The 20,949-nt window shown below is 42.5% G+C and overlaps 1 protein-coding gene across 1 annotated transcript in view; it reads right to left on the bottom strand.

The window, feature by feature from the left end:
- DNAH7 (dynein axonemal heavy chain 7) overlaps positions 1–20,949 on the bottom strand; it is a 531,149-nt gene that overhangs the window by 146,536 nt on the left and 363,664 nt on the right. The window contains exon 47 of the mRNA XM_056535765.1: positions 4,379–4,533. Within this exon, the coding sequence (XP_056391740.1) occupies positions 4,379–4,533 (155 nt within the window). The remainder of the gene's footprint in view (positions 1–4,378; positions 4,534–20,949) is intronic.

Below are 20,949 nucleotides of genomic sequence, written 5' to 3'. Positions count from 1 at the left end.
AAGGGAACTTAAAACCATGAAAATGCTATCTAATCTATTAGCATCATGTTATAGAGTAGGAGGAACTGAGCAGAGTGATATATACAGTGGGGATCAAAAGTTTGGGCACCCCAGGTAAAAATTTGTATTAATGTGCATAAAGAAGCCTAGGAAAGATGGAAAAATCTCCAAAAGGCATCAAATTACAGATTAGACATTCTTATAATATGTCAACAAAAGTTAGATTTTATGTCCATCATTTACACTTTCAAAATAACAGAAAACAAAAAAATGGCATCTGCAAAAGTTTGGGCACCCTGCAGAGTTAATATCTTGTACTGCCCCCTTTGGCAAGTATCACAGCTTGTAAACGCTTTTTGTAGCGAGCCAAGAGTAATTCAATTCTTGTTTGAGGTATCTTTGCCCATTCTTCCTTACGAAAGTCTTCCAGTTCTTTGAGATTTCTGGACTGTCTGCTCTTTTAAGGTCTATCCATAGATTTTCAATTATGTTGAGGTAAGGAGATTGTGAAGGCCATGGCAAAACCTTCAGTTTACGCCTCTTGATGTAAACCCCGTGGATTTCAAGGTGTGTTTAGGATCATTATCCATTTGTAGAAGCCATCCTCTCTTTAACTTCAGCTTTTTCACAGATGGCATCAAGTTAGCATCCAAAATTTGCAGAAATTTTATTGAATCCATTTTTCTTTCTACTCATGAGATGTTCCCTGTGCCACTGGCTGCAATACAACCCCAAAGCATGATTGATTCACCCCCATGCTTAACAGATGGACAGATCTTCTTTTCATTTTCATTAAATTCTTCTCCAAACGTACCTTTGCTCATTCCGGCCAAAAAGTTCAATTTTAACCTCATCAGTCCACAGAACTTGTTTCCAAAATGCATCAGGCTTGTCTATATGTTCATTTGCAAAGTTCAAATGCAGATTTTTGTGATGAGGACGTAGAAGAGGTTTTCTTCTTATGACTCTTCCATGAAGACCATATTTGTACAAGTATCTCTTTATATTGGAATAGTGTACCACAACTCCAGTGTCTGCCAGGTCTTTCTGCAGGCATTGTGCAGTAAAACATGGGTTTTGAATTGTTTTTCTCACAATCCTGCGAGCTGTTCTGTCTGATATTTTTCTTGGTCTTCCAGATCTTGATTTAACTTCCACTGTTCCTGATGACTGCCATTTCTTAATTACATTCCGAACAGAGGATATTGACATCTGAAAACGTTTTTCTATCTTCTTATAGCCTTCTCCAGCTTTGTGAGCGTCAACTATTTTCAGTTTCAGATTTCTAGACAACTGCTTTGAAGAACCCATGGTGCTGATTGTTGGGGCAAGGTCAGATGAGTCTGGGCATTTAAAACCTTTGAGATTGACATCACCTGGTCTTCCCAGATGATGATTGAGAACAATCCATAACACTGGCAGGTCTCAGCTTTGCAAAGGGGGCAGTGCATGCTATAAATTCTGCAGGGTGCCCAAACTTTTGAAGACGCCATTTTTTTGTTTTCTGTTATTTTGAAAGTGTAAATGATGGAAACAAAATCTAACTTTTGTTGACATATTATAAGAATGTCTAATCTGTAATTTGATGCCTTTTGGAGATTTTTCCCTCTTTCCTTGGCTTCTTTATGCACATGAATACAAATGTTAACCTGGGGTGCCCAAACTGTTGATCCCCACTGTATCTTTGTAAGAAAAGAATCAGTAAAACTTGTAACTTATTAATTGAAATCTCTGATCTTTTCATGGTTAAGGAGCACTTAAAATGAAAAGATTTAGTAAATTCAATCAATAAGTTACAAGTTATACTAAATATTTTCCCACAATGATCTATATCACTCTGCTCAGCTCTTCCTGCTCTTCAATGCCAATATATTAGATAGCATTTTCCGTGGTGACAGGTTCCCTTTAAGGGTGCTTTCACATGTACTATTTTGTATTTTTTTGTATAGTTTTTAAAGCCAAAACAGAAAGTGGATTCCAAAAAGAGTGAAAAAAAAAAGATAAAGTAGAATCTTTTTGGAATATGGATGCATAGAGCTGCATAATTAGAGAGAACATGGCCAAGGAGATTGTGAACTGTCCACTAGGTGTCAGGATCATGCTGAAATTAAAACCACAGCTCCAGTCTATCGCCTATATTGCTTTTGTAACAACCATTCTGCTTTAGTATGAGGAAGGTGCACTAATGTTGTAAGGCCCATCCAGAATGAACAGTTAATGGTTGAATTGGAGTATGACTTAGGCTGCTTATTAAAAACTACCAATTAGCCAGTTCCTTTGACGGACTAATGGACTGGTGGTTAAAATTGCAAATTTACCAGAATCCTGGAGCATTTTGTGCCAAATACAGGCCTACATAACTTGCACCACATTATGTGTTTTAGACACTTTTATACCTTGTCTGAAAATAGGGTGCGGTTTATCAATAAGGAGGTGGGGCTTCTCTGAAAAAGAGAATGGCCTCCATGCGCCAAAAATGCACCAACATTTTTGCACACTACTCTGGTGTAGTAATACAAATAACAGTTGGTCTAAGCTTAGACAATCTACAGATGGGTCAGATTTATCAAACAGTCTGAGTCAATTTGATAAATATAGCACACATGAGGGCTAGACAGTATTAATCCTACCAGAGTTTTTTAGAAATACAACATTACTGTTTTCATTGCATTTTTTTCTTAGCCAAAGCCAGAAGTATTTTCAAAAGGAATAAGAAATATAAAGGAATGACATATACTTATTCTTCTTGACGGATCAACTTCTGACTTTGGTTTAAAAACTGTTGTGGTGTTTTTCCAAAAACGCTCTATATGAAACAATCCTAATAGCTCACAAAAAATTAAATAACTGACAAGCCCAAAGCTACAGCTATTTCTAACAATGTTACTGTAATGCTTTTATGTTCTTTTCATCTACAATAATAAAATAACATTTTAGACAGTGCAAGTCTTGTATTCTGGTTTTATTTAATCAAGGAGGAAAAATGAAATTGTTTTATAGGGAAATTATATATATATATATATATATATATATATCCAAAAGGAGAAGCACCGTGAAGAGGCTATGAGCCAGGATTCTAGACCGGAAGTCTGCATCCTGACGTATCAAATCATGAAAGTCCCTAACATCCAAGCATACGTGGACCCATTTCCTGCACTCAGATTGCCATATCAACTAAGGGCAAAGTGTAGGGCAATATCATGGAGTACGTGATTGCCCTACATGTTGCCCTTAGTTGATATGGCAATCTGAGTGCACGAAATGGGTCCACGCATGCGTGGATGTTAGGGACTTTCATGATTTGATACGTCTGGATGCAGAGTCCCGTGATCACTGACGACTTCCGGTTGGCCCAGAAGTATTGATCCTGGACTTGCGCAGTAACAATGTTAACACATTTGTTCAAGATGTGAGTACCTATCATTGGACTACAGCATTTCTGACATCAGGTGAGTGCCGCCCCCCAAAACCGGACCAGATATGAATTATGTAACATATATGAGTGATTTACACTACTGTATATGTTTTCACGATCGCACTGAAATGTATAACAGAATATGTATTTTTGTAATTTCACTATATTATATGACTGATCACAGTCAACTGAGTATCTTTTACACTATTATTTAGATTTTTGAGTGACACCCCCCATCTGCATGAGTGGTTTGGGGGCCTATATATATGTATCATAATGCACGATTTGCCATGCTTGAAAAAGGCTCTATTGGTGAGCTGAAACGTCGCTTTGTATACAGATGTGTGAATAAATATTTTGGAGTGCTTCTTGTTTATATATATATATATATATATATATATATATATATATATATATAGCCAGTTTCCTGAAAAAGCATGTAGGCAGGATATCTGTCTGCAATTATATAAAATGTAATTTTATTCATTCAAGATCTGCATTCAGAATATTCAAGGGGAGAATTCAAGGGGAGAATCAAAACCTATACAGAAAGAGAGGTGTGCAGTTGCCTATAGCAACCAATCAGATCGCTTCTTTCATTTTTAAAAAGGCTGCTGAAAATGAAAGAAGAAATCTGATTGGTTGCTATGAGCAACTACACCACTGTTCTCTACACAGGTTTTGATAAATGTTCTCCCTAATTTTTAATGAATACATACATATGCTGTGCTTCACAATACAATTAAAGGAACTAATTAAAAGAATTTCACACAAGTGAATCAACATACAGACTTTACTACCTCCTGTTAATACAGCAATTACAGCTTTAATGTGATTAATGATTAGTAGAAAATTAAATACAAGAAATGCACAAGTCATCTTGGGGAAACTGTACCTTTAATTCTTTATTTTATAAGTATAATCTGGCACTAATATTTCACAACTTTCATATTGTCAACTTACCTGGGGTTCCAAACTGTATACAGTTTTCTAGAGTTCGCACAAAATCAGGATCACTTAGCTTAATGATATGTAAGCTATTGGCCTTTTCCATATTCTTTACCCATTTATTTGCCTGTCCCTGAGGATCAATCATCAAAGGCCAACGTCTTGCATTTCTGAAATGACATATGTGTGCATATTAAAGGGGTTATCCAGGAAATAACTTTTTTTTATATATCAACTGGCTCCAGAAAGTTAAACAGATTTGTAAATTACTTCTATATAAAAATCTTAAAGGGGTATTCCAGGCCAAAACTTTTTTTTATATATCAACTGGCTCCGGAAAGTTAAACAGATTTGTAAATTACTTCTATTAAAAAATCTTAATCCTTCCAATAGTTATTAGCTTCAGAAGTTGAGTTGTTGTTTTCTGTCTCACTGCTCTCTGATGACTCACGTCCCGGGAGCTGTGCAGTTCCTATGGGGATATTCTCCCATCATGTACAGCTCCCGGGACGTGACATCATCATTGAGCAGTTAGACAGAAAACTTCAGAAGCTAATAACTATTGGAAGGATTACGATTTTTTAATAGAAGTAATTTACAAATCTGTTTAATTTTCTGGAGCCAGTTGATATATATATAAAAAAAAGGTTTTGCCTGGAATACCCCTTTAATCCTTTCAGTACTTATGAGCTTCTGAAGTTGAGTTGTTCTTTTCTGTCTAAGTTCTCTCTGATGACACGTGTCTCGGGAACCGCCCAGTTTAGAAGCAAATCCCCATAGCAAACCTCTTCTACTCTGTGCAGTTCCCGAGACAAGCAGAGCTGTCAGCAGAGAGCACTGTTGCCAGACAGAAAACAACTCAACTTCAGCAGCTGATAATTATTGAAAGGATTAAGATTTTTTAATAGAAGTAATTTACAAATCTGTTTAACTTTCTGGAGCCAGTTGATATATAATTTGTTTTTCCTGGAATACCCCTTTAACTCTCATTTAAAAGTATATCTATATATAGACTGATTATATATCAACCTACAAAGTAACAATAACATATTATTAAAGGGGTTATCCACCATAAGGCGAGTTTAGTACTTACCTTCCAGACAGTAATGGACATGCTTAGGAAGCATCTGTGCTTGTCTTGGGGCTAATAGCTGTGTTGTGAGATTACCATAACGCTGTGGCTGTCTTTTTGTGAACTGGCTATTTCCTGTTGGAGTTTTCTTCTTCAACTACAAGTCCCATAATTCCTTTTTTGTAAGTGTGAGGTCACTTTTCTCCCTCCCACACATCAGCCACCCTACCCACTGAAACACAAATGAGCTGCAAAAGACCATGCAAAAGACCAGTGTTTTCTTATCGGGGTCCCTCCAGCTGCTGTAAAAATACAATTAGTTGCAGATTGAGCTCTCTCCCACCCAGCGGTCGATCCAACCATTGAAGCAGACAGGCTCCCTGTCATCACCTGACTAGTGATGTAATGTCTCGAGCCACACTGCAACCTGGGAAAACTTGAGACAACATGGGGCAAAAATCACAGAAGAATTGCGAGACCACCATCAAATACAGGCACAGACATTATATTATGAACTATGCTAACTTTACAGCCCATGTAGCACAGTCAAATAAAATAAATTCTGAAAAAAACCCTTAAGTGAGCCACTACCTAAAGGCTTCCTTCAGACACAAGTTTAGTTTGGATGTTTTTTTTTGTTTGTTTGTTTTTTTGGCCTAAAAGAAAGCCAAACAAAATTGCCCCCTCTTTTTTCTCCTCCATGATGCAATTTTTTTTGCATTTTTTTTCCCCATAATAGTGTGTAGTTTTTCCCCTGCGTATTTCTCATTGCAAGTCATGTGATTCCTTCATCATGTGATTCAAGGATTTCTTTTAAAGAATTAGGGTTAAAAAAAAAGGAAGAAAAAAATGCCGACATAAATGTCTATGGGAGGAATAACACTCCAAAATCTGGAAAAAGACACCAAAGTTAGAGCATACTGCTAATTTTTCTAACTACCACTGAGCCATAAAACATGAATAAAGGATAAAAATAAGACCCATCTTTCACATATTATTATTTTGATATATCTGGCACGCTCTATGAGACTCCATATTACAGAGTTATTTTCCACTTGACAAGAGAAGAACAAAAAGAGAGGGGTGCTCCCTTGTGTAATAGTAAAAGCCGGTTTAAATTGCATCACATCACCCAGCACATGTATACTCACCTGAGATGGTTATGCAAGGTGCATGTAGACACCACTGAGACCAAAACACTCTGCATCACTGGTAAGCAATACAATACTGATTCACATAATGGGGGTGCTTTTATATGGCCCTGAGGAAGATGATTGTGTGTGCCAAAACACAATTTCACTGTTTTATTTGGAAATTCCTCAAAGACCAATTTTTTTTTCTAAATCCCTATGTCTTTTCCCTCTTGAAGCATTGCTTCTGGGAAACAATTGGGAGATTTATCAAATCCTGTGTAAAGGAAGAGTGGTGCAGTTGCCTACAGCATTCATTCAGCTTCTTTCACTGGTTGCTATAGTCAACAGGACCACTCATCCTGTACATAGGTTTTGATAAATCTCCCCCATTTCTGTGTACACTATAAGCATGACTCTGGGTCTCTGTCAGCAGGTGTATGCCGCCGTATCTCAAGGTAGCATAAAAAAGTGACAGAGATGATTCAGGATTTATTTCTTGCATGCAATATTCTATAATCCCTGTTTCTGAGCTGCAGAGCACAAGAGTCCTGCCAAAGTTATGTGCCTGCTTTGTAATCCTTTGTAATAATTTGTAATAATTTGATGCTCAGGATTTGTAACTGCAGATTAGAGTCTGTGCTCAGTCATTTAGTTTAATCAAATCCTGCGCATCAAATCTGCATACGTGTGAACATACCCTAAAACTAGTTGGTTGGGAAAATCAAAACTGACACATACTGAGTGCACGACATGAATAACTGTTAAAAAAAAATACATTATAACCTTTTAAATTCATTGATATTATATATTTTCATATCACTAAATGAAAGGGTATAATAAAAATCTCCAAATGATGAAAGTGCAGTGGAAGAAATGAAATAATGCTACAATTCTGTAACCACAAAAGAAATTAAAAATGGTAATTGCTGTTTGTTTCATGATTTAAATATCCATTTGTGTTGTCGTGGTCACTAAAAGCAAGGACATTAACTTGTTTCAGAAGGTTAATAACGACAGGGATATTATTACTGACAAGAGCCAGATCTTCCTTGCTCAATATGGAATTGATCTGATACATGTCGGCTTCATCTGGGTTTATTGCTTGATTCATTTCATAGTCTCTTTCGTTAGCACTATAAAGATGCTCATTTGCATTAATTTGAAAATTAGCAGTTCTGTGTATTTTAAAGCCAAGTATTTTCTGCAGAAATTGTTATATCAAACAATGGTATTATCTCCGAGGTAAACAGTAGAATGTTTAATAAATGTGTTCAATGAGATACAATACCACCCAATCTTAAGCAATGTGTCCACACAGTTAAACTGGCTGTTTTGTTTAGTGGTAAAAGCCTGTATTGGTCCAAAATTAGCAGATTTCCTTTTAAAAATGTTTTCTATCAAAAATCTATAGAAAATCAGCAATTAGTGCACACATGAGAGAGAAAATCTGCCTTTATGTCGAAGACCGTTTAAATATTTAGCTTGTCCACTATTTTGGACATTTCTTGGTAAAAAAAATAAAAAATAAATAAAACAATAAAATAAACTGATGAAACAATGAAACACAAAAAAAAGGTATTTTTTTACCAGTTTACCAAATAGCATTTTTACAAAAACTGCTGATTTTTTATGGCTTCAAAAATACCAGTAAACAGAAAATCAGCGTGTGAACAAAGCCTAAGGAAAGTACCCTGCTCCGTACTGTAGAGGAGAAAGATTTCCAAAAAGATTTTAGAAGGGTGACTCTACCTTTTGGAGAAGACTCTGGTTTGGCTAGTAGAAGATACATTTCTTAAAGGGGTACTCCGCCCCTAGACATCTTATCCCCTATCCAAAGGATAGGGGATAAGATGTCAGATCGCCGGGGTCCCGCTGCTGGGGACCCCAGGGATCGCTGCTGCAGCACCGCGCTATCATTACTGCGCAGAGCGAAATCGCTCTGCACGTAATGACGGGCAATGCAGGTGCCGGAGCATCGTTACGTCACGGCCCCGCCCCTCGTGACGTCACGGCCCGCCCCGTCAATACAAGTCTATGGGAAGGGGCGTGGCGGCCATCACGCCCCCTGCCATAGACTAGCATTAAGGGGACGGGCCGTGATGTCATGAGGGGCGGAGCCATGACGTCACGCTGCTCCGGCCCCTGTATCGCCCGTCATTACGCACAGCAGTAATGATAGCGCGGTGCCGCAGCGGGGATCCCCGGGGGGACCGCGGCGATCTAACATCTTATCCCCTATCCTTTGGATAGAGGATAAGATGCCAGGGGCGGGGTACCACTTTAAGGCTCTTTTTAGTATTTTTTGGTCTAGAGTATTTTTTGGTCTAATGGATTTGTGGGAGCCTTTTTCTATTGGATAGGGTTAGCAACAGGCTCCATACTTATGCATGTGAGTGACAGAGAACATGTACTCAGGCTTTCAAAAATGTAGCTGTCTTTAAATGTCAGATTCCTTCTTTTGGAGGAGACTGAGGTTTGGCTAGTATGAAATTAAAAAGGCAAAACCCTGGGTTCAGAATTATTTAAGTACTTTGTAAAGATTATAGGGGTCATGAATTAACCCCTTAATGACACAGCATTTTCATGAATTAACCCCTTAAAGGGTACTCCAGCCCTAGGCATCTTATCCCCTGTCACGGATCGGCAGGCTGGAGGTGGATCCTCTGTGTCAGAGAGGGTTTGGCGAGGACCGTGTCGGTGGACCGGTTCTAAGTAGCTACTGGTTTTCACCAGAGCCCGCCGCAAAGCGGGATGGTCTTGCAGCGGCGGTAGCAACCAGGTCGTATCCACCGGCAACGGCTCAACCTCTCTGACTGCTGAGATAGGCATGGTACAAGGGATAAGCCAAGAGCAAGGTCAGACGTAGTAGAAGGTCAGGGCAGGCAGCAAGGATCGTAGTCAGGGGCAACGGCAGGAGGTCTGGAACACGGGCTAGGAACACACAAGGGAACGCTTTCACTAGGCACAAGGGCAACAAGATCCGGCAAGGGAGTGCAGGGGAAGTGAGGTATAAGTAGGGAGTGCACAGGTGGAAACTAATCAAGCTAATTGGGAAGATTGGGTCAGCCACCATCATTGGTGCACTGGCCCTTTAAATCTAGAGAGCTGGCGCGCGCGCGCCCTAGAGAGCGGAGCCGCGCGCGCCAGAGCATGACAGCCGGGGACCGGGACAGGTAAGTGACTTGGGACGCGATTCGCGAGCGGGCGCGTCCCGCTGTGCGAATCGCATCCCCGACGGCCATGTCAGTGCAGCGCTCCCGGTCAGCGGGACTGACCGGGGCGCTGCAGGGAGAGAGACGCCGTGAGCGCTCCGGGGAGGAGCGGGGACCCGGAGCGCTCGGCGTAACATCCCCTATCCAAAGGATAGGGGATAAGAAGTCTGATCATGGGGGTCCTGCCGCTGGGGACCCCAATGATCTAGGCTGCAGCACACCACTGTCATCACTGCACAGAGCAAACTCGCTCTGTGCGTAACGACTCGGCTCCGCCCATAGACGTGCATTAAGGGGGCGGGTCGTGATGTCATGAGGGGGGCAGAGCCTTGATGTCACAATGCTCCGGCCCCTGTATCACCTGTCATGACGCACAGAGCGAGTTTGCTCTGTGCAGTGATTACAGTGGGTTGCCACAGCCGAGATCACAGGGGTCCAAAGCAGTGGACCCCTGTGGGGCGAAATTTAACAACATGTCATTATGCATCTTTTAGGTGGTTTAGTTTCTAGGCAGTGTTCTTTACAGTAAAGTTATCTTTATTTGTTAGGCCCATAAGATTACAACAATACCCAATTGATTTGGGTTTTGTTTTAGTTTACTTAACTTTTTTGTAAGAAAATTTGTACCGTTTGATTTGTCCTCTTCTGACCCCTATACCATTTTTGTTTTCATGCAAAAAAATGTTATCGCTTTTTATAATTTTTTTTCTGGTATATGAAGTGACCAAAAATATGCAATTTTTGACTTTGGTATTTTTTTTACATCCACGCCATTCAACAAGCCATTTAATGAACATTATATTAGTTCTGACATTTTCGCACAAGACAAAACCACATATGTTTACGTTTCTTTTTGTTTACATTATTTTATAAAAAAAATGGGAAAGGGGAGTGATTCAAACTTTTATTAGTGGGGGGATTTATTCATATATTTTTTTTCACACTTTTTTTTAGTCCCCATAGGGAACTATAACCTGCTATTGCACAGCACTGATCAGTGTTATCTGAGCTCTGCTGCTCTAGCCTGCCAAATCAGATGGCATGGAAGCAGGTAGTGACCCTCCAGACGTCATGTAAGCTGATCGGTGATCCCGCTCAGCAAACTCCACCAACCATGCGCACACAGTGACTGGCTTTAGGTCCTGCAATCAACTAGCAGCGTTTTTCGCCACTGCAAGCTATTAGCCTCAGACCCTGGCTAACGGCCCCAGCCGGGGGCCACAGGGTAAGGAGTGGGATGATGTCACAATCCTGCTCCAATGCCAGTCCCCCTTTTCCAGGACGCACCAATAAGTGATATAGCGGGAAGGGGTTAAGGCCAAAATTGGCCTATACTATCTGCATGTATGACCCTGTTTTCATCAGGGCAGGTGGCTATTCTGCACCAGGGAATCCAGGGGTGAGGACAGCAGATGGGAAGTGGGTGTTTTGATCCCTGCATATTATTTACGTCAGGATTTATCATGTGTGACTTTTGAAAAAGTTGCACAGATTTGCACACAACACACACACAGTTAGGACCTGGAATAAAATCCATATCTGGAGCTGGTACCAACAGGCCTTGAGAGTCAAAAATGATAGGCTTGCATTATTTAGTCTGGGGATAGGCCCCTCTTGCTAATGTCAGGCTGGTTAATGAGGGTTTATGAATTGTGCTGTATCTAAGGCATTTCTCTAGGCAAGCAGTAAACCAGCATTGTACTGGGGCAAAAGCCAACCTTTACAAATGTCTTACATAGGCATTTTAACCTGTTAAGGAAGAAGGGGGCATACAGGTACATTGCTGGAGGAACCCTGTTTGGGAAACACTGCTGTAAGGTATTCTTGGTGGAGGAGGCAAACACAATGCTTGCATCCAAGTTCGCCCCATGCAATCCCTAATTTAGTCCTCAAATGCGCATGGCGATCTTTTACTCCGGAGCCCTGTCGCATTTCAAGGCAACAGTTTAGGGACACATTTTGGGTATTTCCGTATGCGGGAGAAATTGTGTATCAAATTTTGGGGGGCTTTTTCTCCATTTTCCCCTTATGAAAAGGAAAAGTTGGGAGCTACACCAGCATGTTAGTGTAAAAAAATTAAATTTTTACACTAACATGCTGGTGTTGCACCATACTTTTCATTTTTACAAGAGGTAAAAGGAGAAAAATAAATTTTTAACGCAATTTCTCCTGAGTACAGAAATAACCTATATGTGGACGTAGAGTGAGAGCGCACATGTACATTTAGGCCTAAATCTGTGATCTGCATTGGAATGACAAGGAGTCACATGGTGGCACAATGACAGAGCCTAGAGGTGGCAGCAGTATGAGGAGACCATATAGTGACAGAAAGACCCAGTCTGGAGGTGGCAACAGCCTGACAAGACCATAGGGCCTCACAATAGAGAAGATTAAAGATATTTCTGAAATTTTAAATTTAAGATTTTAGATATATTAAAATTTTAAAAGTTTAATTTAAGGTGCCAACAGCATAAGGAGACCATATGGTGGCACAATGACACAGCCTGGAGCTGGCGGCAGCATAGGAGTAGACAATAGGGCTTCAAAATCCCTAAGATTAAAAGATGAATTTTAAAATTGAAATGGAAGATTTATGGTAGCTAGTGCTACCATAAAATATTTTTAGGTAATGTCCCAGGCCCAGCAGCATCAGTAAACCATATAGTGGCTGAATAGCACAGCTTGGAGCTGGCGGCAGCATGAGTAGACAATAGGGCTTCACAATCCCTAAGATTAACATGTTGGGGATAGAGGGCGTACTTGTACACCCTCCGCCCACTCCCATTCTATAATACGGGGCCCTGCATCATAACAGGTCAGGCCCGGCACCTAGCAACGGCCGGGAACCATGGCTAATAATGCACGGCACTGATCGCGGTGCCGCGCGCTATTAACCCTTTAGACACAGCATTCAAAGTTGAACGCCGCGTCTAAAGTGAAAGTAAATGAACGCCATTCGACTCAGGGGGCTGATCGGGATTGCCGCGGCATCCCGAACAGCTGTAGAACATCAGGAGGGTCCCCTGCCTTCCTCCTCTCTGTCCGATCGCCGAATGACTGCTCAGTGCCTGAGATCCAGGCATGAGTTAATAAAAATCATTTAACCCCTTCCCTAATAAAAGTTTAAATTACCCCCTTTTCCCATAAAAAAAAAACTGTGTAAATAAAAATAAACATATGTGATATCGTCGCGTGTGGAAATGTCCGAATTATAAAAATATATTGTTAATTAAACCGCACGGTCAATGGCGTACGCGCAAAAAAATTCCAAAGTCCAAAATAGCGTATTTTTGGTCACATTTTAAATCATGAAAAAATGAATAAAAAGCGATCAAAAAGTCCAATCAATACAAAAATGGTACACCTAAAAACTTCAGATCACGGCGCAAAAAATTAGCCCTCTTACCGCCCCATACATGGAAAAATAAAAAAGTTAAAGGGGTCAATTTTAAACATATACATTTTCCTGCATGTAGTTACAGATTAGACATTCTTATACTATGTCAACAAAAGTTAGATTTTATTTCCATCATTTACACTTAACAGAAATAACAGAAAACAAAAAAATGGCATCTTCAAAAGTTTGGGCACCCTTCAGAATTTATAGCATGCAGTGCCCCCTTTACAAAGCTGAGACCTGCCAGTGTCATGGATTGTTCTAAGTCACCATGGTCCTTTGTGGTTACAAAGGACCAAATCTAACCAGGAATCACATGTCACATGGCAGCACATTGACAGCCTGGAGGTGGCATCAGTATGAGAACACCATGTAACGGCTGAATGACCGCCTGGAGTTTGTGGCAGCATAAGGAGACCATATAGTGGCTGAATGGCACAGCCTGGAGTTGGCTGAAGCATGAGGAGACCATATAGTGGCTGAATGGCACAGCCTGGAGTTGGCTGAAGCATGAGAAGACAATATAGTGGCTGAATAAAACAGCCGGGAGGTGGCAGCAGCAGCATCAGGAGTCCTGAAAGTGATCCGGTAACAGAGTGGTATGGTGGGTGGCAATACCAGTACCCGGTGACGTGATGTTTGTAATTGGGGAGAAGCGCCTTAAATCTGTTTGGCAATATCCATATTTGTGTGGTGTGGCACCATGGTCAATCTACTCTGATGCATCTGGCATTGGTGGGTGGAAATCCTGGCTGATCAATGCCTGATTCATCTTCACAAAGGTCAGTATCTCCACATTTTTCGTGAACAGATGAGTTTTCCTTGGGGTGACTATGGCCCCCGCCGCACTAAACACCAGCTCTGATGGCACACTACTGGTGGGCAGGACAGCTTTCCCAGGGAAAACTCTGCTAGTTGCGGATACAAATCAAGTTTGGCTGCCCAGAAGTCCAGTGGATCTTCAAGTTGTGTTGGCTGCTCCAGGCCTACCTGCTGCTACTTCATTAAGCGGGTGAAGAAATGTACTCATCAGCGACTGTAGACTCAGGCTGCTGCAGATGTAGCTGGTACTACTCCTGACACCCCATCCCTCCCCAGAAGCCATGGCAGTGGAAGGTGAGTGCCGAGGGCCCCCCGAGTCAGACCTGCGAGAGGATGGACGATGGCACGAACTGACTACGTAGGGTGTCTCTGTAGTAGGTCAGTTTGTCCTCCCTCTCAGTGGGTGTGAAAAAGGCCCCCATTTTGTGCCGGTAACGAGGGTCCAATAAGGTGGAGAGCCAGAAGTCATCCCGCTGCCGAATGGAGACAATTCGGCTGTCACTACGAAAGCAAGTGAGCATGCTTAATGTCATTTGTGCAAGTGACTCGGAGGGACTCCCTTCCTCCATCTCCACTGCATATGCCACAGGGTGTCTGGGTCCTCTGTCTCGCCTTCCTCATAACCCTCTAGCTCCTCTGACTGCTGCTGCTCCTCCTCTCCTGTCAGATTACTATAAAAAATGCCTATTTGGCGAAACCTAAACTGTGCTCCACTGTGCCCCTCCCCTTCTCCTCCTCCTCCAGTTCAGCCCCGACAGGGCTAATGTGGCCGTGAGATGTAGGCGCCATGTCTCCATTGCACTGACTAGCCATAGTTTCCAACATGTGTTGTAAGAAATGAAGCAGTGGAATAATGTCATTCATCCCATAATCCTGGCGACGTACTAATAATGTGGCTTCCTCAAAGGGCCTAAGCATACGGCAGGTGTAACGTATAAGCTGGTTGACATTGAAGTTACACAGGGGACTACCCCTATGCACTTGGATCATCAAGAAATTGGTGATGGCTTTTCTCTGTTCGTATAGTTGGTCCAACATATGGAGGGCGGAATTCCAACGTGTGGAAACGTTACAAATCAGACTATGTTGGGGGATACCGTTCTGATGCTGCAGCTCAAGGAGGGTGTGCTTTGCGGTGTACGAGTGGCTGAAGCGCATGCAAAGTTTCCTTCCCATTGTTAGGATCTCTTGCAAATGGGTTGAACACTTCAGGAACTGCTTCATAACCAGATTGAACACATGTGCCATGCAGGATGCATGGCTCAGCCATCCCAGTAGCAGCGCAGACAAGATGTTCTTCCCGTGTTCAGTCACCATGGTTCCCATTTACAGTTTTCATGGAGTAAGCCAAGCTCCGATTTCTTTACGAATGACTTTTAGCAATTCCTCCCCTGTGTGACTCCGTTCGCCAAGGCAAACCATGTGAAGAACAGCCCTGCAGACATGGTATGCTGAAGGGGACCGAGAGTATGGAGCGTGGAAGAGGAAGCGGCGTGACCTGTCCAAGTTAGTGTTGTGGCGGTGCAGGAACCACATTCACCCAGTGAGCCGTAAAGGACATGTATTTTCCCTTACCATAGTTACAGGTCCAGACAGGCTCAAGGATTGGCCAACCTTTTCTTCCACAAAATTGTGCAGGGCTAGTACTGCCTTCTTCGCAAAGAAATGACGGCTTGGCACTCTCCACCTCGGCTCGGCACAATCCATCAGTTCTCTGAAAGGTGCAGAGTCCACCACTTGAAAAGGAAGGGACTGCAGCACCAGCAACTTGGACATGAGCACATTCAGCTTCCGCGCCATAGGATGAGTGGGCACATACTGTTGTCTCTTGGACATGTCTTCGCCAATAGATTGTTGGCGGAATGACTGACAAAGTAGGAGGAGCAGGAGCATCTGGAGCGAAAGAAGGAGGGTATGACACACAGCTTCCTTCGAGCCTTGGCTGGCTGAAAGAGGGAGTGGTGTGCCACTGGGTGATGCAGCAGGCTGGACCACTACATCGAAGCCACGGTTCTCCCAGGCCGCTTTATGGTGGTGCCAACATTGGGACCCTGGCCACACTTGACCTTCTGCCGACACATCTTGCATGTGGCTATGTTAACCTCTTTCGGATGCTTGATAAAAAACTGCCTCATTGCCGAGTAGCTGATTTTCCAAACAACAGTCCACACTAATTGACTGCTACTGCTGCCGTGTCCAGGAACCCCTGTTCACCTACCTCTCGGGAGGGTAGGCTGCTGCGAAGCAGGTGGTCTCCCCCGGGCACGTTTGCCTCCAGAATTTCAACTTCTGCCACCATGCTGACTTACAACCATGCTACCACCTTGCTGGCTCAGCTGCTGCCTCAAGGGCAACCTGCAACCCTCTTCTCCTGATGATGATGAAGCCCCTTCTGCACCCGGCTCCAAATTGCGATAAGCTTCATCATCATCAACAAGTGTCTGCACGTCACTGATGTACTCCTCAGGTTCCTCAACAGTGTCTGCTTAAGGACCCTGAACCCTGGCAACACCACCTCTCACGTCACTCTCCTCATCACTACTTGCCCACCTAGCGGAGGAAGTGGCGGATGTCTCCTCCACTTCTTGGCTGGGCAGTAGCTGCTGACTGTCCTCTATTAGATCGTCCTCAGTGATTAGTGGAGCTGAACCCACACCATAAGATACTTCAGTAGGGGAGGGAACAGCAAAGGACAGAGGCAATGGGAGGACAGGCACTACTCCTGGGCCATGCCAACTGTGGGTTGTGTCTGAGGAACCCACCGACTGTTGACCGTGTTAACCAATCGATGACGGCACATGGCTTGCTGGTCGAGACACGACCGCTAGCTGCTACCGGGAGCTCAGGCCTCTCGCTGTGACTCCTGCTGCCACCCGCCCCTAGCCTGCTGCGACCTCTGCCTGCGCCTGATGAATTAAGGCCTCTGCCACTCCTCTGTGCACGTCCTGGCACTTCTCTGCCTTACATACTTAGTGCGTATATGACGGGAGTATGATATGCTTCACTACACTTAAAACAGTATTTGTCTACAACAGCAAGATATGTGTACTTTTGGCTGTACTTTCACAGAATCTAGGCCCTTGACAGATTAACAGGTACAAAATAGTACACTACTTTGATGTAGGTACGTGGTATGCAGTTTTGAGGGCAGAAAAATGCGCTACAGTACGCTTAAAAAGTATTTGAGTACAACACCAGCCGGTGAGTACTTTTGCCCAGCTTTTCACAGTATCTAGGCCCTTGACAGATTAACAGGTACAAAATAGTACACTACTTAGATGTAGGTATGTGGTATGCACTTATGAGGGCAGAAAAATGCACTACAGTATGCTTAAAAAAACGTATTGGAGTAAAACACCAGCCAGTGATTACTTTTGGCTGTCCTTTCTCAGTATCTAGGCCCTTGACAGATTAACAGCTACAAAATAGTACACTACTTAGATGTAGGTATGTAGTATGCACTTATGAGAGCAGAAAAATGCGCTACAGTACGCTTAAAAAAAGCTTATTACTAAACCCAAAATTGCACTCTGTCAAAGACTATTAGGAATGGACTGCTGGGTATTATACCATCTACAGACTAGTATAATCAGCAGATGATTTGTTGTGGAACAAAGACACAGAATTGCACTGAAAAATTATTCCTGCCTCCTCCACTAAGGTTTATGCAGTTGGGGCAGCTTGTTGAAATGTATGAAGCAACACACAGCTTTCTGCCCCTCTTTATAATACAATGCAGTAGAAAGTGACTGGGAGGTTACTGGCTGCAGTAAAAATCCTTTTCAGTGGAAAAAAGCACTGCTCTCTGTCCACCAGAACGCTCATGTGACTATGAGGTGAAACGACGAATGAAGTGACTGGCCACAATATGGCTGCCGATTATACAGGGTGGGACATTTATATGGATACACCTTAATAAAATGGGAATGGTTGGTGATATTAACTTCCTGTTTGTGGCACATTAGTATATGTGAGGGGGGAAACTTTTCAAGATGGGTGGTGACCATGGTGGCCATTTTGAATCCAACTTTTGTTTTTTCAATAGGAAGAGGGTCATGTGAGACATCAAACTTATTGGGAATTTAACAAGAAAAACAATGATGTGCTTGTTTTTAATGTACCTTTATTCTTTCATGAGTTATTTACAAGTTTCTGACCACTTATAAAATGTGTTCAATGTGCTGCCCATTGTGTTGGATTGTCAATGCAACCCTCTTCTCCCACTTTTCACACACTGATAGCAACACCGCAGGAGAAATGCTAACACAGGCTTCCAGTATCCGTAGTTTCAGGTGCTGCAGAATAGGCAAAACTAAAATTGGAACAGGACCTCCAGTTTACACAGAAGATTTTGTTCAGTGATGAGGCAAACTTTTATGTGAATGGTGAAGTTAACAAACAAAACCACCGCTATTGGTCTGACACTAACCCACATTGGATAGCTCCCTCCAAGACTGTTGGAACACAAAAATTGATGGTATGGTGTGGTATATGGGGTACACACCATTCATCAATGGAAACCTCAAGGCCACTGCATATGCGAAATTGCTTCATGATGCTGTGTTTCCCTCCTTATGCACTGAAGCTGGCATGTTCCCTGAGTTTTTCCAGCAAGTTGGTGCACCACCACATTATGGGTGTCAGGTTCGAGCATTCCTAGATGAACAGTTTCCTGGAAAGTGGATTAGTCGTCGTGGTCCAGTTGAATGGCCCCCAAGGTCTCCCGATCTGACCCCCTTAGACTTTTATCTTTGGGGTCATCTGAAGGCAATTGTCTATGCTGTGAAGATACGAGATGTGCAGTACCTGAAACTACGGATACTGGAAGCCTGTGTTAGCATTTCTCCTGCGGTGTTGCTATCAGTGTGTGAAGAGCGGGAGAAGAGGGTTGCATTGACAATCCAACACAATGGGCAGAATATTGAACACATTTTATAAGCGGTCAGAAACTTGTAAATAACTCATGAAAGAATAAAGTTACATTAAAACCAAGCACATCATTGTTTTTCTTGTGAAATTCCCAATAAGTTTGATGTGTCACATGACCCTCTTCCTATTGAAAAAACAAAAGTTGTATTCAAAATGGCTGACTTCAAATGGCCGCCATGGTCACCACCCCTCTTGAAAAGTTTCCCCCCTCACATATACTAATGTGCCACAAACAGGAAGTTAATATCACCAACCATTCCCATTTTATTAAGGTGTATCCATATAAATGGCCCACCCTGTATAGGGCTGTGACATCACAAGGGTGACTGGCTGCTGATAGGCTGCATCCTGCACGTGATTCAAGGTCATCCCGTCTACAGTTGTTCCCGCCTTCCCAGAGTTCCTTGCACCATGTCCTCACATGTGGATCCGCAATTTTAGACGCCATGGAGCCTGGACCGTACTAAATGGTTTTTAATGAAGCGATTAACGAACAGAATAACCCTAGGGGGTTAAATATCCTCTAAATTACATGTGCTACAAATATATAGTAAAACTTAACTTTTATTATTCTAATCTAAATGTAACAAAAAGGTGATGAACACACATTTTAAAATTACAGTTCCACTAGTGTTGTTTAGGTATCTGAAAACCAACACTTAGGGTCATAGCTGATATATCACCAAGGGCTACCAGCAGTATAAGAAAATTTGCAACTCCCTCATCTAGTGCCAAACTAAACAGCCCTATGTCTGTTTATTCTTTCATTCCATGTTACCGGATTGGGGAACATGCCTCCCTCTTTTGTATAAAGGGCAATATGGGCACTGTATTAGATTGTTGTATAATCAGATGGTATCTCCCTCAGGATATTGATGTCACTAGTTGCATGTGGTTCTCACATGAGGATACTCAAGCCACTTATATGTGTGGCTCACAGATGGAAGTCGCTGTTGGATTGCCATTGGTGGCTGTGCGGCAAAACACTGACTGTAACCTGCTGTGCACCGCAGGTACGGCTATAAGGTTCACGGGCCTAATCTGACCCTACCTAATTTTTCTTTTCCCTTTTATGTTAGTTTGAGACATAGTGGAAATGCAGTTAAAACCATTCACTGTCACCCCCGACATGTTCCGCCACTAGTGTGGCTTTATCAAGGAGATGGACTGAGAGCATTGAATGTCATTGCCAATTGAGCCCTTTTATATGGTATCAGAATAGCCTCATTAAATCTCCAACCAATGGAGAGCTCTGTTTCAACCAACCAACCAGTAGGGTTATAACATATATAACTAACCAATCACTTACCCTTTGCTTGGACTGGTCCAGGGTAGGACAAATAACTCGATGGAATATAGGGTTACATCACACGCTCAATTCCAGCTCATCCAATCAAGAAGATTGATAATCGTCTCCAGTCAGTGTCTGCTCCTATGTAAACAAACAATAGCGTCACTCGTCAGCGCAGCATCCAGTGGCGCGATGTGCGCATCTAACTGCTGTCAAAGTCATCTGACCTACTCAGTCACGTGATCGGCCTAGGTCACATGACATCGCGCAACTCCCTTGCGCGATCCTATGTTGTTAACGGGTAAGCGCCTATGTGTGCATCTGTATAGGCACCACTGCAAATGCGTTAGTTAGAGGCCGCTGCTCCGCTGAAGTTTATTAACTCTAACCATGCCAAAGGGCTGGTCACTTCCAACCCAACTATAGATAGATGGACCAGACTATGTTCTTAAAGGGGTATTCCAGGCAAAACCTTTTTTTATATATATCAACTGGCTCCGGAAAGTTAAACAGATTTGTAAATTACTTCTATTAAAAAATCTTAATCCTTCCAATAGTTATTAGCTTCTGAAGTTTTCTGTCTAACTGCTCAATGATGATGTCACGTCCCGGGAGCTGTGCATGATGGGAGAATATCCCCATAGGAACTGCACAGCTCCCGGGACGTGAGTCATCAGAGAGCAGTTAGATAGAAAACAATAACTCAACTTCAGAAGCTAATAACTATTGG

This window comes from Hyla sarda, chromosome 8 (assembly GCF_029499605.1).
Source record: "Hyla sarda isolate aHylSar1 chromosome 8, aHylSar1.hap1, whole genome shotgun sequence".
Classification (NCBI taxonomy): domain Eukaryota; kingdom Metazoa; phylum Chordata; class Amphibia; order Anura; family Hylidae; genus Hyla; species Hyla sarda.
Note: the sequence above shows the minus strand (reverse complement) of the source record. Positions and strands in the feature narration are given on the sequence as shown.